This window comes from Bos taurus, chromosome 5 (genome assembly GCF_002263795.3).
Source record: "Bos taurus isolate L1 Dominette 01449 registration number 42190680 breed Hereford chromosome 5, ARS-UCD2.0, whole genome shotgun sequence".
Taxonomy (NCBI): Eukaryota; Metazoa; Chordata; class Mammalia; order Artiodactyla; family Bovidae; genus Bos; species Bos taurus.
In genome coordinates, this window is record NC_037332.1 from 64,878,687 (window position 1) to 64,896,566 (window position 17,880).

The 17,880-nt window shown below is 42.3% G+C and overlaps 1 protein-coding gene across 20 annotated transcripts in view; it reads left to right on the forward strand.

Moving 5' to 3' along the window:
• Positions 1 to 17,880, forward strand: part of ANO4 (anoctamin 4) — a 433,316-nt gene that overhangs the window by 292,568 nt on the left and 122,868 nt on the right. For 18 of the 20 annotated variants that reach the window (XR_009494400.1, XM_024991748.2, XM_024991754.1 and 15 more), the window contains 2 exons: positions 1,782 to 1,826; positions 11,511 to 11,642. The exons of 1 other annotated variant lie outside the window; for it this stretch is intronic. Coding sequence is in view for 18 of the 19 variants with exons in the window: in XM_024991748.2 (XP_024847516.1) it covers positions 1,782 to 1,826; positions 11,511 to 11,642 (177 nt within the window). In the remaining variant the exon portion in view is untranslated. The remainder of the gene's footprint in view (positions 1 to 1,781; positions 1,827 to 11,510; positions 11,643 to 17,880) is intronic. One more of the 20 variants, XM_024991740.2, reaches the window with a different exon arrangement.

Genomic DNA, 17,880 nt, shown 5'->3' on the forward strand with positions numbered 1-17,880 from the left:
ATAATAATTTTACATGATAGGAATTCCTGCAGGACAACATTTTAGGAGGAAATACTGTTAACAAGTGGCCATGAGTTGGCCTTATTAATATTGATGTGATTTTACCTACGCATAGCTTCACTTGATACAACTTGGTGCATTTAAAATTTACATGACTTTTTTATCCAGCGTGTATTTCCAAAAGAGGAATTGTCCTGACATATCAGTTCAACAAAGTGTTCAAGCATCAGTTTGGACATTGAAATGCCTCCAAGAATCTTACCTTTATTATTTTCTATAGACTGTACTTCTGAATCCCAGATTTAGTCTCCTTGGATTTTTGTTTCTATGATATTTAAAAGGAAGTTGAGGAATAGATTTCTTGCGGGAAATGGTCACTAAAACCTGCTTTTGCTAAATACCTGTGTGTCCAAGCATATAGACTTTTTAAATAGACAGTTTCTAGAGCAGTTTTTGGTTTACAGAAAATTGAATATAGTACAGAGTGTTCCCATAGACCTCCTCCCACCCCTCTTACAGCCTCCTTACTATTGATACCTTGCATTGTGGTTTATTTGTTACAACTGATGGATAAGTATTGGCACATTGTTACTATCTGCAGGTTAGTAGCATGCTCTGTCATGGTGGTGTTTGTTTTAGTGGTCCATAGTTTACGGTTCACTTCTTGTCTTGTACAATTCTGTGGGTTTGGACAATTCAAGGTGCCATGTATCCCCTATTATGGTATCATGCAGAATAGTTTCACAGCCCTTGAAATCCCCTTTACTCTATCCCTTCTCCCCCCAGCCCAGACCCCTGGCAGCCACTGATTTTTCTATTGTCTCTATAATCTGCCTCTTTATAACATGGGGTATGTGTTCAAATTTTCACAGATATGCACTAAAGTTTTGGTGTATAAACTTCCAATTTTCTCTAATATCTTAGTTCAAAATCCATGCAAACTATTCATCCATTTGTACCCATTGGTTGAAGCAAAACCATGGAAAGAGAGATTGCATTTTTAGAAGTATCTAATGCACATGTTCTCTGTTCACACTATACTCAGAATTTGCATTTGTAATACTTTAATTAATATTACATTAATTACATTTAATATGTAATAGAAGTACAACAGACCCTTAATAAGTCTGATTTTTAAGAAGAGTTTTTTCCGGGATTCCTTGGTTTACCTCTTTAATTAACAATACACAAGGGCCAGGGGTTAGACAATATGTGCTGGTGTGGTTATTTCCAGCAGGCTGTTGATACTTATTTGTTAGTGTCCTTCCCATACTGGTTGTAAAAACATATATTTTTATATATAATTTATGTTACCTTTGCCTATATCAGATGACAGAAACATTCTCTAAACTTAAAGTGCTGTAGAAATATTTGTTAATGTAACAGTGTGCCTGTTAAATTATGTATGTTGCGAGCAGGCTGGCAATCTATCTCTGTATCCTGAAGAGAAGAAAAAAGCTGACCTCAGCTGAATTCATACAAATACCAATTGCTCCAAATTATTGCTCTGCACAGGTTCTATAGTTGAAGAGCAAGTGTAAAAATTGATGGTAACAAGGAGAGGAAGCAATGTCAATAGAAACTATTTCATATGATTTCATGAGTCAAAAATGCATGCCCTGCGTTCCCACTACATTTCTCACTGTTAATCTCTTTTTAGTTTTTTCTTCTTCACCTCTTACAGGCTTCTATCTTCAATCTCCTTTCCTTCCTTGCTAGTTCAAACTGTAACTGACGATGGGTTTTCTTCTCGACTGGCTTCATTTTTGCTGTTCTTCCAGGAGAAAAATCTATTACCTGCCCCGCCGGTACAAGTTCATGAGCAGGTTAGTAGCATGCTGTGTCACGATGGTGTTTCTTTTAGCTCTTGTCCTGTGTACTCCCATCATTGACAAGGAAGACAAGCTGGGGAGGAGGGGCCTTTGTCCCATGGGAGAGCTGGTTGCTGCACCAAAAATAGCTATTTCAAGTTAGGCTGGGTTGGGGAGCGGGAAGCAAAGATGGAAATTTTCCTCTTAGAGTCTTCCCTGTGATTTCTCCACACTTGGGAGGCAGAATTTATCTGCAGGTCTGTTGAGGCTGGGTTTGAGAGGTGAGAGTTCCCCATCCTAATTCCCAGAAAGCCCCACTGTTTAGAAAGCATCTTTGGTCTGAACATTCCTTTTTTCCCCATGCAAATTACTCCCTCCACTATATATAACTTGAAATCCAAGTATAGCCAGTAACCCTCCCAGGTGGCTTCGGATCCTACCATGGGTAGTGTCCTCCTATGTTAATAATATTTTGTTAATAAAATTTGCAGATATATTACCTTACTCAGAAGCCCTCCTACCCTCTTTTTTTAAGCCCTCCTCCCCCAAAATCCTACTGGATGAGGACTACCTTTACTGTGCTATATTGCCTTCCTAAGCTTGTTTCTCCTTGGTTTTTGAGAAGTTGGGGATGAAGAGGAGATTTCAGTATGTTCTTTGATTTGATTTCATGGTGATCATTGGCAATCTAACTTCAAACTTTTAATTCGTCTTATGTAATCATGTTCCCTAAGCTGAGCTGATAGTTAAACAACTTGGAAACCATTACATTTGTCTGAAAATCTTTAGAGTTCAGTTCTGTGAGATCTAGCACTCAAATTCACTCTGCTTCTGTTCAGTGCAGAAGGATAAATAGAAGAATAGTTGATATAGTTTAGTGAGTTTAACCAAGTTCATGTGTGCTTGACAAAATATGACATGAAAATAGGCATTTAAAAAAACTAAGGTGTGCTTCCCGAAAATTTTCCTGAGAAGCATCGTTATAAGCAGTTCTTTCAATCAGATGGTTGCCGTGGCATTTGGATTCACCAGAGACAAGTCCCTTGTCACATAATGACCTTCTACAGAAACTTCATGCACACTTTAGCCTATTTCAGTAGTTCTCAGACTTTAGCCAGCAGCAGAGTCACCTGGACAGCGTATTAAAACTCAGATTGCTGGGTCTGTGCTATAGCCTATGATGTAGGCCCTCCATCTAGAAGGTATATGAAGGCTGTTTTTCCAGTGCCTCACATATAGTAGGTGGGGCAAATGAATGAACGAATCTTCATATATATGTGTGAGGATTTGCAGTGGGAAAATAAGGCCACAAAGAAAAGCATAGGAAAACCAGGACTTCCTGAAGCATCAGACATAGATCGAGGACTGAAATATTGTTTGCAATGTGGGGAAGAGGTGAGCAATGAGGACTTGAAAGAAAATGGTGATTAAATGACCCATATAATCTCAAGGTTGGATGGGATACCAAATGTCATCAAGTCCAGCCACTCATTGGCTGTTGAACCTCTGTTATATCATCAGCCAGCCTGTGTTTAAACATGTCTAGAGACGGAATCCCATCTGTGAACACCTGACTTAGAAAGTGCTTCCTTACAACAAGTCATAATCTCTGTCTCCTTGACTTTCACTCTAAAGCACTCAGATTGTACTCCTGCTCCATGCAGAGCCAAAAAATAATCTGTTAAGTAAAACAGCAAAGTATATGAGAAAGATTGGAGGCAAGTGTAGGCAAAAGGACTTGGTGGGTATTTGGAAAACAAGAAATGGTGGAGAGAAAGAGGTTTATATATAAGGGGTTGGGAGGCAGAAGAAGAGTGGAAATTCAGGGAGATACAGATGTGGTAAGACAGGTGTTGATTAGTTATCTGACACTTCTGTATTATGACTCACAGTAGGTTTTGAGGTAATTTGTGTCACAGTTGGTCTTTGAGGCTTTTGAAACTGATGCCAAAGCAGTTGAAGCTAAAGGTAAAGCCAGAGAATAGAAATGGAGAGGTGAAGCTCGTTAGCCATCATGACCTGAGCCAGAGAAGTGGATGGAATTTCCCAGGGAGCAATGCATGGAGTGAAGAGAAGAGGGCCGGTAGCAACTGCTTGGAAAAATCTGCTTTAAGGAGACAGAAAGAGGTGGGGGAGAATGAAAAGGAACAATTCAAGAAGTAGAAGGGGAACTGGGGAGGGCAGTATCAAAGGTACCATGTACGATTTCCCATAAGAAGGGGTTTTCTTCAGCGATGAACAATGAGAGATGAGAACTGATTTTTGGTCACCTTGGTAACCACCATGCTAGCAGTCTCCATGGAATGGTGGTTCTCAAACTTTCACATGTGTCAGGATCACTTGCAGGGCTCTTTCATACTCAGATTGATGGGTCCATCCCCAGACATGAGGTTCAATAATTTGTACTTCTGTTAAGATCCCCAGTGATGCTGATGTTGCTGGTCTGGAACTAGTGCATTTTGAGAATGATAATTGCAGAGAGGAGAGTAACAGAAAGCAAATTATAGCTGGTGGAGAACAGAGGGGGTCCTGATGAATCAGAAAGTGAGGGCTTACTGCCACCTTGTTAGGGTTTGCGGTGACCAAGGAGAAAGTGGATGGGGTTTAGAACAGGAGCAAGAGGAGGAAAGCAGACAGGGCTGTGACCATGTCACCCACCGCATGTTCTCTGTGTGTGTAGAAGGGAGGTTGTGAGTGAATAAGAGCTTGGGAAATCCTTGTTTCTTGAACTGGAAGAACAGCTTACTAAGCACTAATTTTTGGCCTGGAAGAGTTGATGCTACTTAAGCGCATACATAACAACTATAGAAGAATCGAGTCCTTAAAAGGCACTCGCAGGCTCTGGGTCAAAATAAAGGGAAAAAAAAAATCCCAGTTCTGGTTGTATGACACGTTGATTCAGAATGGCCTCTTGAGATAAGCCTTACTGCTGACCACACAGGATTAAATTTAGGATATCAGTGTGGTGGTATTACTTATTGAAGTCTATGCAGCACAAATTTTTAAATGCAGTTTGTCAGAAAATTTTGTATCTGCTTTAACTCTTCACCTCAGGACAGGCTGATTTAAATGATGAAGAATAGGTGTCTCTGTAGCCAGAGATGACTTCCAAATTGCAGGGCTTGTATGTAACTTGTTATCCTAGTCATACACCAGTAGTAACATACTGACTTCAATATTCTGAGATCCTCATGCCGTCCTAAATATGGATACTTAATTTAGCTTTTGGTTTCATTCTTCCAAATGATATTTTACTTCATTAATCCACAAAAGCACCCTGGAAACAAACCTACCTCCTTTCAGAATAAGGGAAAAGAAATAAAAATTGTGAAGTTTCTGAGCAGGTAGAAAAATAAAGCATCATTTCACAAATATCTTTGTTTGTGAAAAGTCACCTGACACCATGAAGCACACTCATATAATTCAGATATGTATTTTGGGGGTAAGTGTTCTTTTTATGCACATACTTGGTCTATTAAAGGATGCTTTGACACTTACCTTTGAGCAGACTTAGAGATATTACACAATACCCATCTAGTCAAGAAAGGAAATGTATCGCTGTTCTTCGGCCTTATTTTATTTTTACTCTCACCAAATAGTATGAATATAGCCCGTAAAAGATATGCTTACGAAGTCGTAAGTCTGATGATTGTGGGTGACTGGTAGCTGAAGTCTCAGTACTGCCCATTTGTTTTTCCTCCTCGCCCCCATACGCATCCTGACTGATGTTCTCCTTTGCGATGCTTGGCAGGATGAACACTTGTCCTGCTGTGTTATACACTGAGTGCCTGTGCAGTCTTATCAGATGAGTATACAGGCAACATTACAGCATGGCTTGGATATTTCCATCCTCACCTTAAAAAATTAACATTCGTAAATGTTCCAAAACCTTTGGACTCTTCTAGAAGATACTTAAGCTCTGCCCCAATTAGCAGCCTTGTGACCTAAAAGAATGGCATTAGTTTCTCAAGATCCCTAACTCCTATCTGAGGAGAGACTGCTAATATGGGGCACTTGGCTCTAAGAAGAGGAAAAAGAAATGCAAGCCTCTGTTGTCTGTTATCCATCCAGGAGGGCTTCCTTTCCTGCAACGTAGGCCTGTGTTCGGTGCCTCCATTACATTTTTAAAAAGCTCATCTGTTGTGCTCTCTGAGCATATTATCTCTGAAAATGTAATCTAACTGTTTGAAACCTGATGCTATTATTATAGTATTCTGATCTGGGGAAAAGCAGCTGTCTCTGAAGTTACCTGTTTCATTTAATTCAGCCTAATTGAGTTGTCTTTAGTACAAACTCCCTCCTGGGTTGTTAGTGGCTCAAGAAAAAGGCCCTTGTTTTCTGGTTCTTCAGGGTGCACCCTCCATATCCAGGCTGGGACTCTGTACAGCCAGTAATTTATAAAGGCCTGCAGACAGGTTTATCGGTTAGGGGGGAAGTTCTCTGCATGTGGCCTTTTCTAAGATCACCACAGTCTCCCCTTCACCACTGAGGAAGCTGAGGTCAAGGTATTTTAACCAGGACCTTCCCAAGGCACAGCCCAGCCAAGGTGGGAGACGTGTGCCCCCTAGTTTGTTTTTGATTAACTAATTACTGTTGGGCTGCACTGGATCTTCATTGCTGCAGACGGGTTTTCTCTAGTTGCCGTGAGCAGGCTTCTCATGGCAGTGGCTTCTCTTGCTGTGGAGCACGGGCTCTAGGCGCCCAGGCTGCAGTAGTCGTGGAGTGTGGGCTCAGTATTTGCAGCTCTTGGGCTCTGGAGCACGTGGCCTCTTAGTTTATGCTTGCTCTTTCCAGCTACCTAAAACCTCATCTGTCATGAACTGGTCTTTGGGGGAGGACCCCAAATTTACCATCAGAACAACTTTCTTAAGAGAGTGACTCACCTTTTGGTCTAGATGCTAACTTGACAAGTCAAGGCCACAAATACTCAAGCAGGTGGTCCATCTTTATTGATGTGCCTGTGTAGTCTGTGAGAGGGATTTTGCTCAGTAAATGGCAGAGATGGACCAAAGTGACAGTGGATGCAACGAAAATCAATGCTCTGTCATTAAACCGACATTTTATCTTTCTCCTGTCAGAGGAGACGTTATTAAGTAAGCCCTACTCCTCTATTGAAGAGACAAATGAGATGCTTTCTGGTTAGTTAGTTTTTCGACTTCTCAGCTCTATGTAAATTTCAGGATCACTTGTTCAGGGATATCTGTGAGACATGGGAGCACAGACCTCAATATATAAGAGAAGATCATGGCTCTTGAATGTCTATTGAGAACTTGGTCAACAAAAGTTCATTGTCATCATCGTTTTCTTCATCCTAGAAACTACCACTTAATTGAGCATTTTGTCCAGCCAAGGCATTGTGTAAACCCTTATGCATTATCCTTACCAATTCCATCTGTAATGGGTGTGTTAGCTCAGAGAGGCTTAGTCCCTTGCCAACCACGGCACTCACCGCTTTTGAGCTGAGCGGTGAGAATGTTAATCCATTTCTCGCTGACTCCAGAGTCATCATTCTATACAAAAATGTATCCATTATGCTTTGTGAAAAGGAAAGCTCTTTATTAACTCAAGGCTTGTTTGAAATGGTATAGCCAAGATATGACCTCTAAAGTCACCAGCAACATATATTAGACAGCATCTGATTGATCATTTTAAAGACAAGGATACTAAGGCCCTGAGAGGATAAAAGGTTTGTCCCAGGCCTCTAGCTTGACTCTCAGGCTTTCCAGCCTGGTGGTTTTTGCACTGTGTGTCTTTCCTTGGCAAGATGGAAGGGGATGCTCACTGATGTCTGAGTGGCACAGTGTGGGGCCAGGAGTGGGTTTGTGGAAGAATGGACGTTAGTCATGCAGCCACAGAGGGACAAACTCTTGTTCCCAGAGCCACTTACCTGGGAGGTAAGGACAGAGTGTGGAGCGTGAGTCTCAGCCCATGGGAACCTGGCCAGCCGAGGTCTGAGGAAGATGGGATCAAGGCTGTTTTGAGAGGTGTGGTAGTCTCCCATTGCTTTTATGACACATCCCCAGACAAATTTATTATCTCAGTTCTGTGAGTCATAAGTCTGGGTGGGGTAGCTTTCATCTGGTTTCTCTGCTCGGGGTCTCATAGGCTGAGATCAAGGTGATAGCCAGCCAGCTCTTCTTCAGAGGCTCCTGGGAAAAATTGGCTTCCAGTCTCATCCAGGTTGCTGGCACAGCTGAGCTCCATGCTGTCGTCGGACCAGGGTCTCCATTTCTTGGCTGTTAACCAAAGGTCTTTCTCAGCTTCTAGAGGCTTCCTGCCACCACCCCCACCCCCCAACCCCACCACCGGCTCCTGGCCCCCTTCACCTCCAAAGCCAGCTCTGGCTAGTTGAGTCCTTCTCACACTTTGAATCTCTCTGACCTCCCTTTGGCCTCATCTCTCCTGTCTCCAGCCAGAGAAAGCTCTCTGCTTTTAAAGGGCTTAGTGATTAGATGTGTCCACCTGAGTAATCCAGTATGCTGTCCATAATTTAAGGCCCAGCTTACATCTGCAAAGTCCCTTTGCTGTGTTACACTCATATTCACAGGTTCCAGGATTAGGGTGCTGGCATCACTGGAGGGCCATTCTGCCAAGCAGTGGAGGCTACAAACTGCTGATCACTTTTGAGCATTCTGTTCTCTCGTTGTGAGCACGCAGCATGGACTGGTGTGTGTGATGGGACCAGAACAGTCCATGCTTTGTCTTCCTGCTTCTGCTCAGGCTGCCCGATGAAAGCTGGTTCACACCCTCAGGGGTTATTTTTAAGCTGTCTTTTGAATATCTTTCCTCTACCATAGTGTTTCAAAAGCCCACTACCTCTCCTTTCCATCACTTTACATTAACCTCTGTGGTCCTCAAAGAGTGATTAGTAACCCTGCTCTCTGCTTGGCAGTTTCTCCAAAGCATTTCATGCACATCCTCTTTTATAAGCCTCTTAGCAACTCTGTGAGGTCAGTGAGATGATGATGATGGTGATGATCCCATTTAAAAACCCTGGAAAAATAAGGCTCAGAAAGGTGAGTGATTTTGTGGAAGGTCACACAGCTGATAAGCAGCAGAACCAGGATTTCGGCATTGCAAGGGCAAATCCCAGCTCCTTTCCACCACGCCAAGCAGTCTACCCCTCACTTCCTTCTCCCCCCTCCTCATTTTTCACTTTCATACCCTGGTCGTCTCTCCCTCCATCTCCACAATTCACTTAAATAGTTGTGCCCCAAGCGTGTTGCAGAAAGTTGCCATTTCATTCCCTGAAGTTTTACAGCTTTGTTTTTCTCCACATTGAGCACTGTACCCATCTGGTTAAATTCGTAGTCATTGCACTCAGAGCCCAGACTCCATGAGAATGCGAAGTGTAATCCAATTAGTGCTGCAGACTGGACACGTGTGGGAGGTGAAAGCTCTGTTATGGAAAACCTCTGGACCAGGGTTGTCTTTCATGAACAACTTTCAAGGCAATCAGATGAAATAAAGCCAAGAGCCGCAGGGAAGCCCACCAGCTTAACCTAGGAAGTTTCATTTAATGACTAAATCATTGAACTTGGGCAAGTAATAGATGCTCATGATGCATAGTTAACTTTGAATTGAAAAGCTGAAGGACAAAACTGTTAAGAGGCAAGCTGGTTGCTCAAATTCTTGTCTTTGCAGAAAAAAGAAAAACGTAGTAATAATAGCCATGTTTACTGTGCACTGATACCATTCTGGAGGTTTTATGTACATTTTGATCATTTAATCATCACAGTCCTATGAATTACACATCATTATCATGCCCATTTTACAGATAAGGAAATTGAGGCATGGCAAAGTTAAATAACTTACCCAGGGTCACACTGCTGTTATTTACAGAGCCAGGGTTTGAATCTAGGCACTCCAGCCTCAGAGCTCATGTTCTCAACCACTGTGTCATATCACCTCTCTGAGGCTTACATCTCACTATATTTAAGTGTCTTTAAAAAGATAATGGGGCATCCTTGGGTCAGGAAGATCCCCTGGGGAAGAGAATGGCTACCCACTCCAGTATTCTTGCTTAGAGAATTCCATGGACAGAGGAGTCTGACAGGCTACAGTCCATGGGGTCGCATTGAGTCAGACATGTCTGAGTGACTAACACTTTCACTGCTACTAAAAAGATGATGAGGAAAGAAGGTGAATCTTAGGGGTGAAGTAAATGTAGGCTTTTCCTGCTTTCTTGGGTCTTTGGGCCATTCCAATCTATTATTTTCTGGCTATGTGACCCAGAGTAGAATCTTTATTTCTGTATGTATATATGTGATGGGGACAGGTCCTCTTGGAGATGAGAGTCTTCAAGAAGCTGGAGGATTCTTTCCAGTTTGAACTTTCAGAGGCTCTGGAAAAAGGACAGTCACCACCAAGCAGAGAAGGGAGTTGTGGTGAGGCTGGAGCAATGCTGAAGAGAAAAGGTGGTAAAAGAGGAGTTTACTGTTACTATTCATTTTGGAGTTGATTTGTTATAAAAAAAATAATCCATTCATCTGGGAGTTTCACTGAAAAGGACAAATTGCCATGTGAATAATTTTAACTGGGGAGAAAAATAAAAGATGCCAAAATTTCATGTATTTTCAGTTAATAGAAGGCATTTAAAGGTTTTTCATCCCCACAGAAATGTGTCTCTTCCATAGCCCTTAAGTGAAGATTCCCATTATCAACTACTGTGATGGGCATGATCATGGGACTTTAAAATCAAAAGTCTAGAATCTGCATTTTGGTTCTGACTTTATTCACTGTCTGGGTAACTTGGGCTGGATAATTACCCCACCATGAGTCTCTTTTATGATGTGTGAATGAGAACGGTCCCTGTTCAGTCTGCCTCATAGAGCTGCTATTAATGTGTGCTCTTAGGGGAAAAAAAAGTTCCAGTGGTGTAGGTATCATTTCAAAGTCTGTTGTGGTGTTTGCTCTTCTAGTAGTTGGCTGTGAGTGGGTGAGAATCTGGTCACGTGGAGGCCAGATGTTTTCATCAGAAGTCAGAAGGAATGGGGAGGCCACCAGGGAGGCAAATCATGGCTTGAAAACTGCTTTGGGGACAGTGTTGGGTTTTTTGGCTTGGCATCATTGTGTACTCTGACCAGAGTGATACATGTGTGTCATGACACCCCACCCCAGCACCATGAGAACCATGGGGTCAGCTTGAAAAGAGACATGAAAGTTAAAAAAAAAAAAAATGTCATCTGCTGAGAGGCTGTTCAAGGAAGGTATGAGGGCCAGAAAGCAAATGGTGATATTGAGCTCTCTGTGCACCGTCCACCCCTGAAATGTGCTGTCTCTGCCCCGCCCCCAAAGCCAACTAACTAGAGCTTCAGCTCTTCCCTGACCTTGGATGGGGAGATTTTCCAAGCACACAGTGAGTTTCTAGAATCTGCAGGATGGAAGAACTTAAGGTCTTGGCTGCTTTGCTTCAGGGACTGTCCGCTTCCTTTCCGGAGCCTTCCAACCTCGTTCTGACTCCTTGGCCATCCATTGGCGTGTGGGTAGACATGTGACTCATAGCAATGGTATCATGGGCAATCAGGACACTGGGTCTCGGCTTGCTTCCTTCTTTGTGTCCAGTGGGGGTTTCATGAGTGCAGTGAGCACGTCCAGCGTGTGTGGGTCATAATTGCGGCTCTGTGGAGACCTCCCTCCTGTGTTTTGGGGCAGTGCTGACATGTTGTACCCTTTGGTCTTGCCTTTCATGTCCCACAGGATCGATAAACAAATAAGCAGGTTTCGGAGATGGTTACCTAAGAAGCCAATGAGGCTGGACAAGGAGACACTGCCAGACCTGGAGGAGAATGACTGCTACACTGCCCCTTTCAGCCAGCAAAGGATCCATCAGTGAGTGTTTCCTGTGAAAGCCCTTGTCTTACTAAGTTCATGCAGCCATGGTAGATCCTTCTGCACGCCTTTGATTCCGTGGTGCTTGGAAGGAACAGCCTAGTGCCCGTCTCCCCAGCAGTCCTGTTTTGTGTTCATATCCCCTTTCGGGTAAGCAGGCTGCTGTAACAGACAATTTCCACATCGCAGCAGCTCAACACAGTAGAATGCTTGCTCATGTGTGTTGGGTGCACCACCTTCTGATTCAGAGACCCAGGCTCCTTCTGTCTTGTGGCTTCGCCAAAGCCCAGTACTCAGAGCCCTCTGCAGGCTCATCTGCCTCGAGCCAGCACATAGGGAAGCTGTTGCCCTGTTAAAATGAGGGGTTGTTGAGTTAAAAAAAAAAATCTCGGTTCACCTCTCAACTCCCCTTTCTTTAGCAACTCACCACGTTGCCCCAGAAAAAGCCACGTAACCTAGCAGCCGGCTTCTGGACTCATCGATCAGGCTCTGAGGAGTGATTGCTCACTTTGTACTTGTATGGTTGGGGGAAGAAGGGGTTAGCTAAGTAATGGAGCCTTTGAAGAATTGCAAAAGTGACAAAGAATTGACTCTGAAGCTTTTGATGCGACAAGAAATCATGGCCAGAGGGCAGGGTCGGTGGTAGGAGAGAAAACCATGCCAAAGACTATAAACAACCAGGCCCAAGACAGCCTCTTAAAAGGAGGATAAATCAGGTGAGCCTGGCCTCGCTTTCAGCCAGACTTCAGGAATTCCTGGCACTTCCTGTTTTAGCTATAGCTACAGCCTCCATAAAAATGACTTACCTGAAGGAAAGAAAGGGGGTAACAGAGTTTTTTTAAAAACTAGGTTGCTGACTTTGGGAAAAATATAAACCAAATGGCATTGTCAAGTTGCAGAGAGTGCAAGGCGGGGGCACATTTCAGCAACAGAAAACCAGTTAAAGCCTTGGATTTCTGGCGGGTGCAGGAGAAAAGGAAAATCAAAGAATAGATGCTCTGCATCAAAATGTGTAATGTGTAATGCAAGGGAAGAAATGCCATAAGCCTCTAACTCAGCCAAACTCTAGATCCCCACCAGTTAGACTGATGCCAAACAAGCCCCGCTATGTGAACACTTAAAAGGGTTATTGAAGAAGACATGAAGCTCACAGCCCAGCCTCGAAATCCTAGCTAAATCCTCCGTGGGAAATAGGAACTGAGCAGGATTTCAAGTTAACCCCAAGATCAGGACCTACGATGTTTTCTTAAGAGAAAAAGACAGATGAAAGCTGACGTTTTCCCACTCTTCGTTTAAACCCTCACTGTGCCTGTGTTGTTCATCTTGAAGTTTCTTACACAAGCGGGTGTTTGTTTTTAAAGCCTTCTGGAATAGAGTATGATTTACATGCAAAGGTTCACTTTGCTTCTCACCTGCCTGAGAGGATGCCTAGCAGATTGTAGGAGGGTCTCAAAAGTTTTAGCTGGATGGATGGGTAGATGAAAGCATCAGTGAAATATATGGTGTGCACCTGGGGTTTGTTTTACTTCAGAGGAACACAGGTAAATGAAAGAGAAAGGCTTCCCAGTACTTGTCTTCACGCTGGTTATGTTGTGTAATATTCTGGCTTTAGAACAAAGTTTCTCAGCAGAGTTATCAGTCAGAAGCACCTGGGCGCCCACCAGGATCCCTCGGAACTAGACCTGAGAATTATACCTTTATGGATATTTTAAACGATATAATAAATGAGGGCTAACAGCCTGTGGGATGGTGGTATTCAGCCATCTCTCACATATATTTGAGAAGCTTTTTTTGACATGTTTGGGTATTTGTTCACTGAATAATTGTTTCATTCAGCAGTCACTAATTTGATGCCTACTTCTAGCCAGACACTGTCTGGATACAGGGCATATATCAACAAAATATAGGAAATAATACAGAACCTTGACCCCACCTAGTAAATAGAGTAGACTGTTTTATTTAATTTTAAATTTTCCTGGAGTACAGTTGATTTACAATGTTGTGTCAGTTTCAAGTGTACATCAGAGTGGTTCAGTTACGCATAGACATATATGCATTCTTTTTCAGATTCTTTTCCCAAATAGGTTATTATATAATATTGAGTAGAGTTCCCCATGCTATACAGTAAGTTCTTTTTGGTTACCTATTTTATACATAGCAGTGCATGTGTGTTAACCCCAGACTCCTAATTTATTCTTCCCCATCATGTTTCCCCTTTGGTAACCATAAGTTTGTTTTCAAAATGTGTGTGTCTGTTTCTGTTCTGTAAGTAAGTTTATTTATATCATTTTAAAAATTAGATTCAATATATGAGTGATGTTATATATTTGTCGTTCTCTGTCTGACTTACTTAGTATGGTAATTTTAAATTTCATCAGCATTGCTGCAAATGGCATTATTTTGTTCTTTTTTTGGCTGAGTAATATTCCATTATAACTATGTACCACATCTTCTTTATCCTTTCCTCTGAGAGAAGACCACTTGAATCACTATAAAAGTATGTTGAATGTGACTTACAAGAGGGCTTGCTCCATCCTCCAGATCTGGAGGGAGACTATTTAAAGATAAGGGTGGGTTAGGAGAAAAAAATATTTGAGATGAGCCTTGAAGGATAATACTTGTCCGTGTAGGTAAGGGCGAAGCATATCCTAAAAAGAGAGGGTAACATATGTTTAAAACTACAAAGGCATGAATCAGAACAGGGTGTTTGAAAAACCACAGGTAGTTTTCTGTTTTGGGGTCGAAGGTGTGAGAAAACCTGACATCATTGTTTGAAAAAAAGAGAGTGATCGGTGGAAGATGAGCTTCCAACATAGGAGAACTAAGGAGGAAGAAGCAGAGGGACAGTTGGAACAGAGCAAACCTCAGAACCAGACCTCAGTGGGACCGAGAACGTAGTTTAGGCAGTTCTCCTGTGCCGCTGAGAGAGGAAAAGTTCAACAAGTGTCTTGAATGTTATAGGCAGTGGGGATTTCTTTCTGTTTGAAAACTAACATGCCACATGGACAACATCCTTTAATGAATGTATATAAATAAAATTTGAAGAACACAGGCTGTCCACTTGGAAATAATGGTTTGAAGCAATTAGAAAAAGATTTCCCTAAGGACGGTTCAAGAGTGATTTTAATGGGTTTAAAGTGAACAGAAGTGCTGGCTAATGAGCTCTGGGAGTTATAACATGATCCCTGGTTTTCCAAATGCTGTCCAAAATCTCATGTGGTTTCTTTGCAGAATATTTGATATTATGTTAGTCCAGGAATTGAAAAAAGGATAATAGAAATGTAAGGGTGTGTGTGTATGTGAGTGTACATGAATGTAGAAGAAGAGACAATGGGATGTTTAATAAATAATGACCAAAGTAGAAAAGAGCCTTAAACATACTCTGCTCTCAGGATAAAACTCAGAATCCTCAGCTGGCCCACCAGCCCCCTCTTCCTTTTCCCTGTTGTATGCTTTGGCCACACTGAGCTGCTTTGACCTCAGTATCTCTCTGTACCCTCCTTGTTTACATTCTCTTCTCTCACCTGGAATACCCTTTCCCCGAGGCTCCCTTCTTGGCACATTGCATCAGAGACGTTTCCTCCAGAGAACCTTCTATAATTTCCACCCTCCAACCCTGATTCTGGGTGAAGTACACTCTTCTATGTCTTGGTGATAATATTTTTGCTATCATAATTCTTAATAGTATCCATTTTCTTTGCTTTCTCCTAGACCATAAGCTCCTCTAAAGACTGTGTCTATATCACCATTTTTGAGTCCCATAGTTGGTACTTTATAATGATTTGTTAAATGAGAAAGTAGATGAATAGATAGAAATGAAAATAGGAGAATCATATTATGAGCAAAGAATAAAGATGATGTGAGGTTAGCTCACTGCATACTCATCTCCAACCAAACATGACATTTTCTCCTCTAAAGTGGTCCATGTCTGTTGTCATCTGTTCAGTAAGAGGCATAATATTTGTCCAGTTGCTGAAACCAAGGTCTAGAATCTACTCTAGACACCTCCCTCACCTCCACTTCCCACATCTAAGATAACTCCAAAGGCTAATGAGTTTTTATCTTAAGTGTCTCTTTAATCCAGTCATCTCTGCTACCACAATCTCACCTCTGTAATCCAGAAATAATAGGTCCCCTGGCTCCACCCTTGCCTGCCTCCATTCCATTTTCTTTAAAAGCATACAAAATGAGGTTTTTTTAAAATGCTTATCTAATCATGTTACTTCACCCTGTTTAGAAAAAATATGAAAATTATTGAGAATGACCTACAAGGCCTTGAATGGCCTGGCCATGCAGCCAACTCCTCTCCAGCCTTATCTGCCTTGACTACCTTCCTCCCCTCACTTCTTACGATCCAGACATATACAACTTCTCTCAGTTCTTTCGATATACTCACTTCAGGATATTTGCATATGCTGTTTCCTCTCCTTGAATTCCTTTCTCATTCCTTCCCCCTTCCCCAAGTTTATTCTTATTCATCCTTCAAACTCAGCTCTGAAGCCTCCTTCCAGGAAAACCCTCCTTCCATCCTTCCAAAGACCATTTCTCTTTGCTTTGTACTCTTTTAGCAGTGTGTTTCCCTTATAACATTTTTCATATTAGAGATTTTATAATTATTTGGGTATTACATGGTTAACGCCTAACTCTTGAGTAAGCTTTGAACACTATGGAGGCATAGGCTATGTCTGTTTCTGCTCATAATTCTATCTCCAACATTTAACACAGCACCTAGCATATGATAGGTACTTAAATGAATAAAATGAGGATAAAAGTAGTAAAGATAACATGGAATAAATCTAATCTTAAATTTTTGTACTTTGAACTACATTATACAAAAGAATTAAAGAATTGATTAAAAACCAAATAGCCTAGCTTTCTAGTTTCCAGTTACTTCAAACCCATATCAGTGTTTGCTATGCTCAGTTGCTTAGTCGTGTCTGACTCTTTGCAAACCCACGGACTGTAGTCCACCAGGCTCTTCTGTCCACAGGATTTTCTAGGCAAGAATACTGGAGTGGGTTGCTATTTCCTTCTCCAGGGGATCTTCCCCACCCAAGGAATCAAACCTGGGTCTCCTGCATTGCAGGCAGATTCTTTACCAACTGAGCCACCAGGGAAGTCAAATATATCAATGTTTGGGAGGCAATAAAAGCAAACCTGAGTACATATCTCTATAAATTAACATACAATGCCGTTGGTCATTTTATATGGTGTCACTGAAAGTGGACCCTCAGATGGGAAAACTCTTATTAGATGCCAGACACTATTTTAAAAACTTTAATCCTCATGGGAGAGATGGTGTTATCACCACCATTTTGCAGATGAGGAAATTGAGGCACAGAGAGGTTAAGAAGCCTGCAGTAGGTGACAGTCCACCTACCTGATCAACCCCAAGCATCAGTGGCTTAACATTGTAGAAGTCTGTCTGTCTGTCTGTCTGTCTGTCTGTCTGTTATTCATATCATGGTCTACTGCGGGTCACTACAGGGATGGAGGGGCGCTGTCTCTGCTCCAGACAGTCATTCAGGTACCCAGGCTCTGTCTGTCTAGTGACTCTGCCATCCCCTAGATCCTTTGCATCTGGTCTATGGAAGGCGAAAAGAGATGAGTGATTTTGAAGGAAGTTTTTGAAGCCAGTTTTAGAAGTGGTGGACAGCACTTATGCCCACATTTCACGCACCAGAACTTGTTGTGTAGTTAGCCCTAACTTGAGGAGTGCTAATGTAACTACTTTTGTGCCCAGGAGGAAAAGGGAAATTGGTTTGCCAGACAGCTGGACAGTGATGAAGCAGGAATTCAGATTTGCACAGAGAGGTCTCAGATCCCATGCCCTTAAACATGCTCTACTGCAGGGCCTCTCAACCTCGGCACTGCTGACATTTTCGACTGAGTACGTCTTGTTGTGGGGAACTGCCCTGTGCGTTGTAGGATGATTAGTAGCACCATGGCTTCTATCCATTAGATGCAAATAGCAGTTTCCTGCCCCCCGCCCCCCACCCTTACTTAGTTGCTAAAATCAAAATGTCTCCAGACATTGCCAAATTTTCCCTTGTGGTGGTTGGTATGGTGGATGGAAAATCGGACCTTCTCTCTCTCTACTATTTGTTATCATGTGACACCCCTCAGGCAGGCCCACCAACTCTCTGAGATAAATTAAACTCTGGTCAAACCAGATGACTGTGAATGACAAGTCCATTCAGGAATTAATTTATTCCTCCTCTTTTCCTTGCCTGTGAGT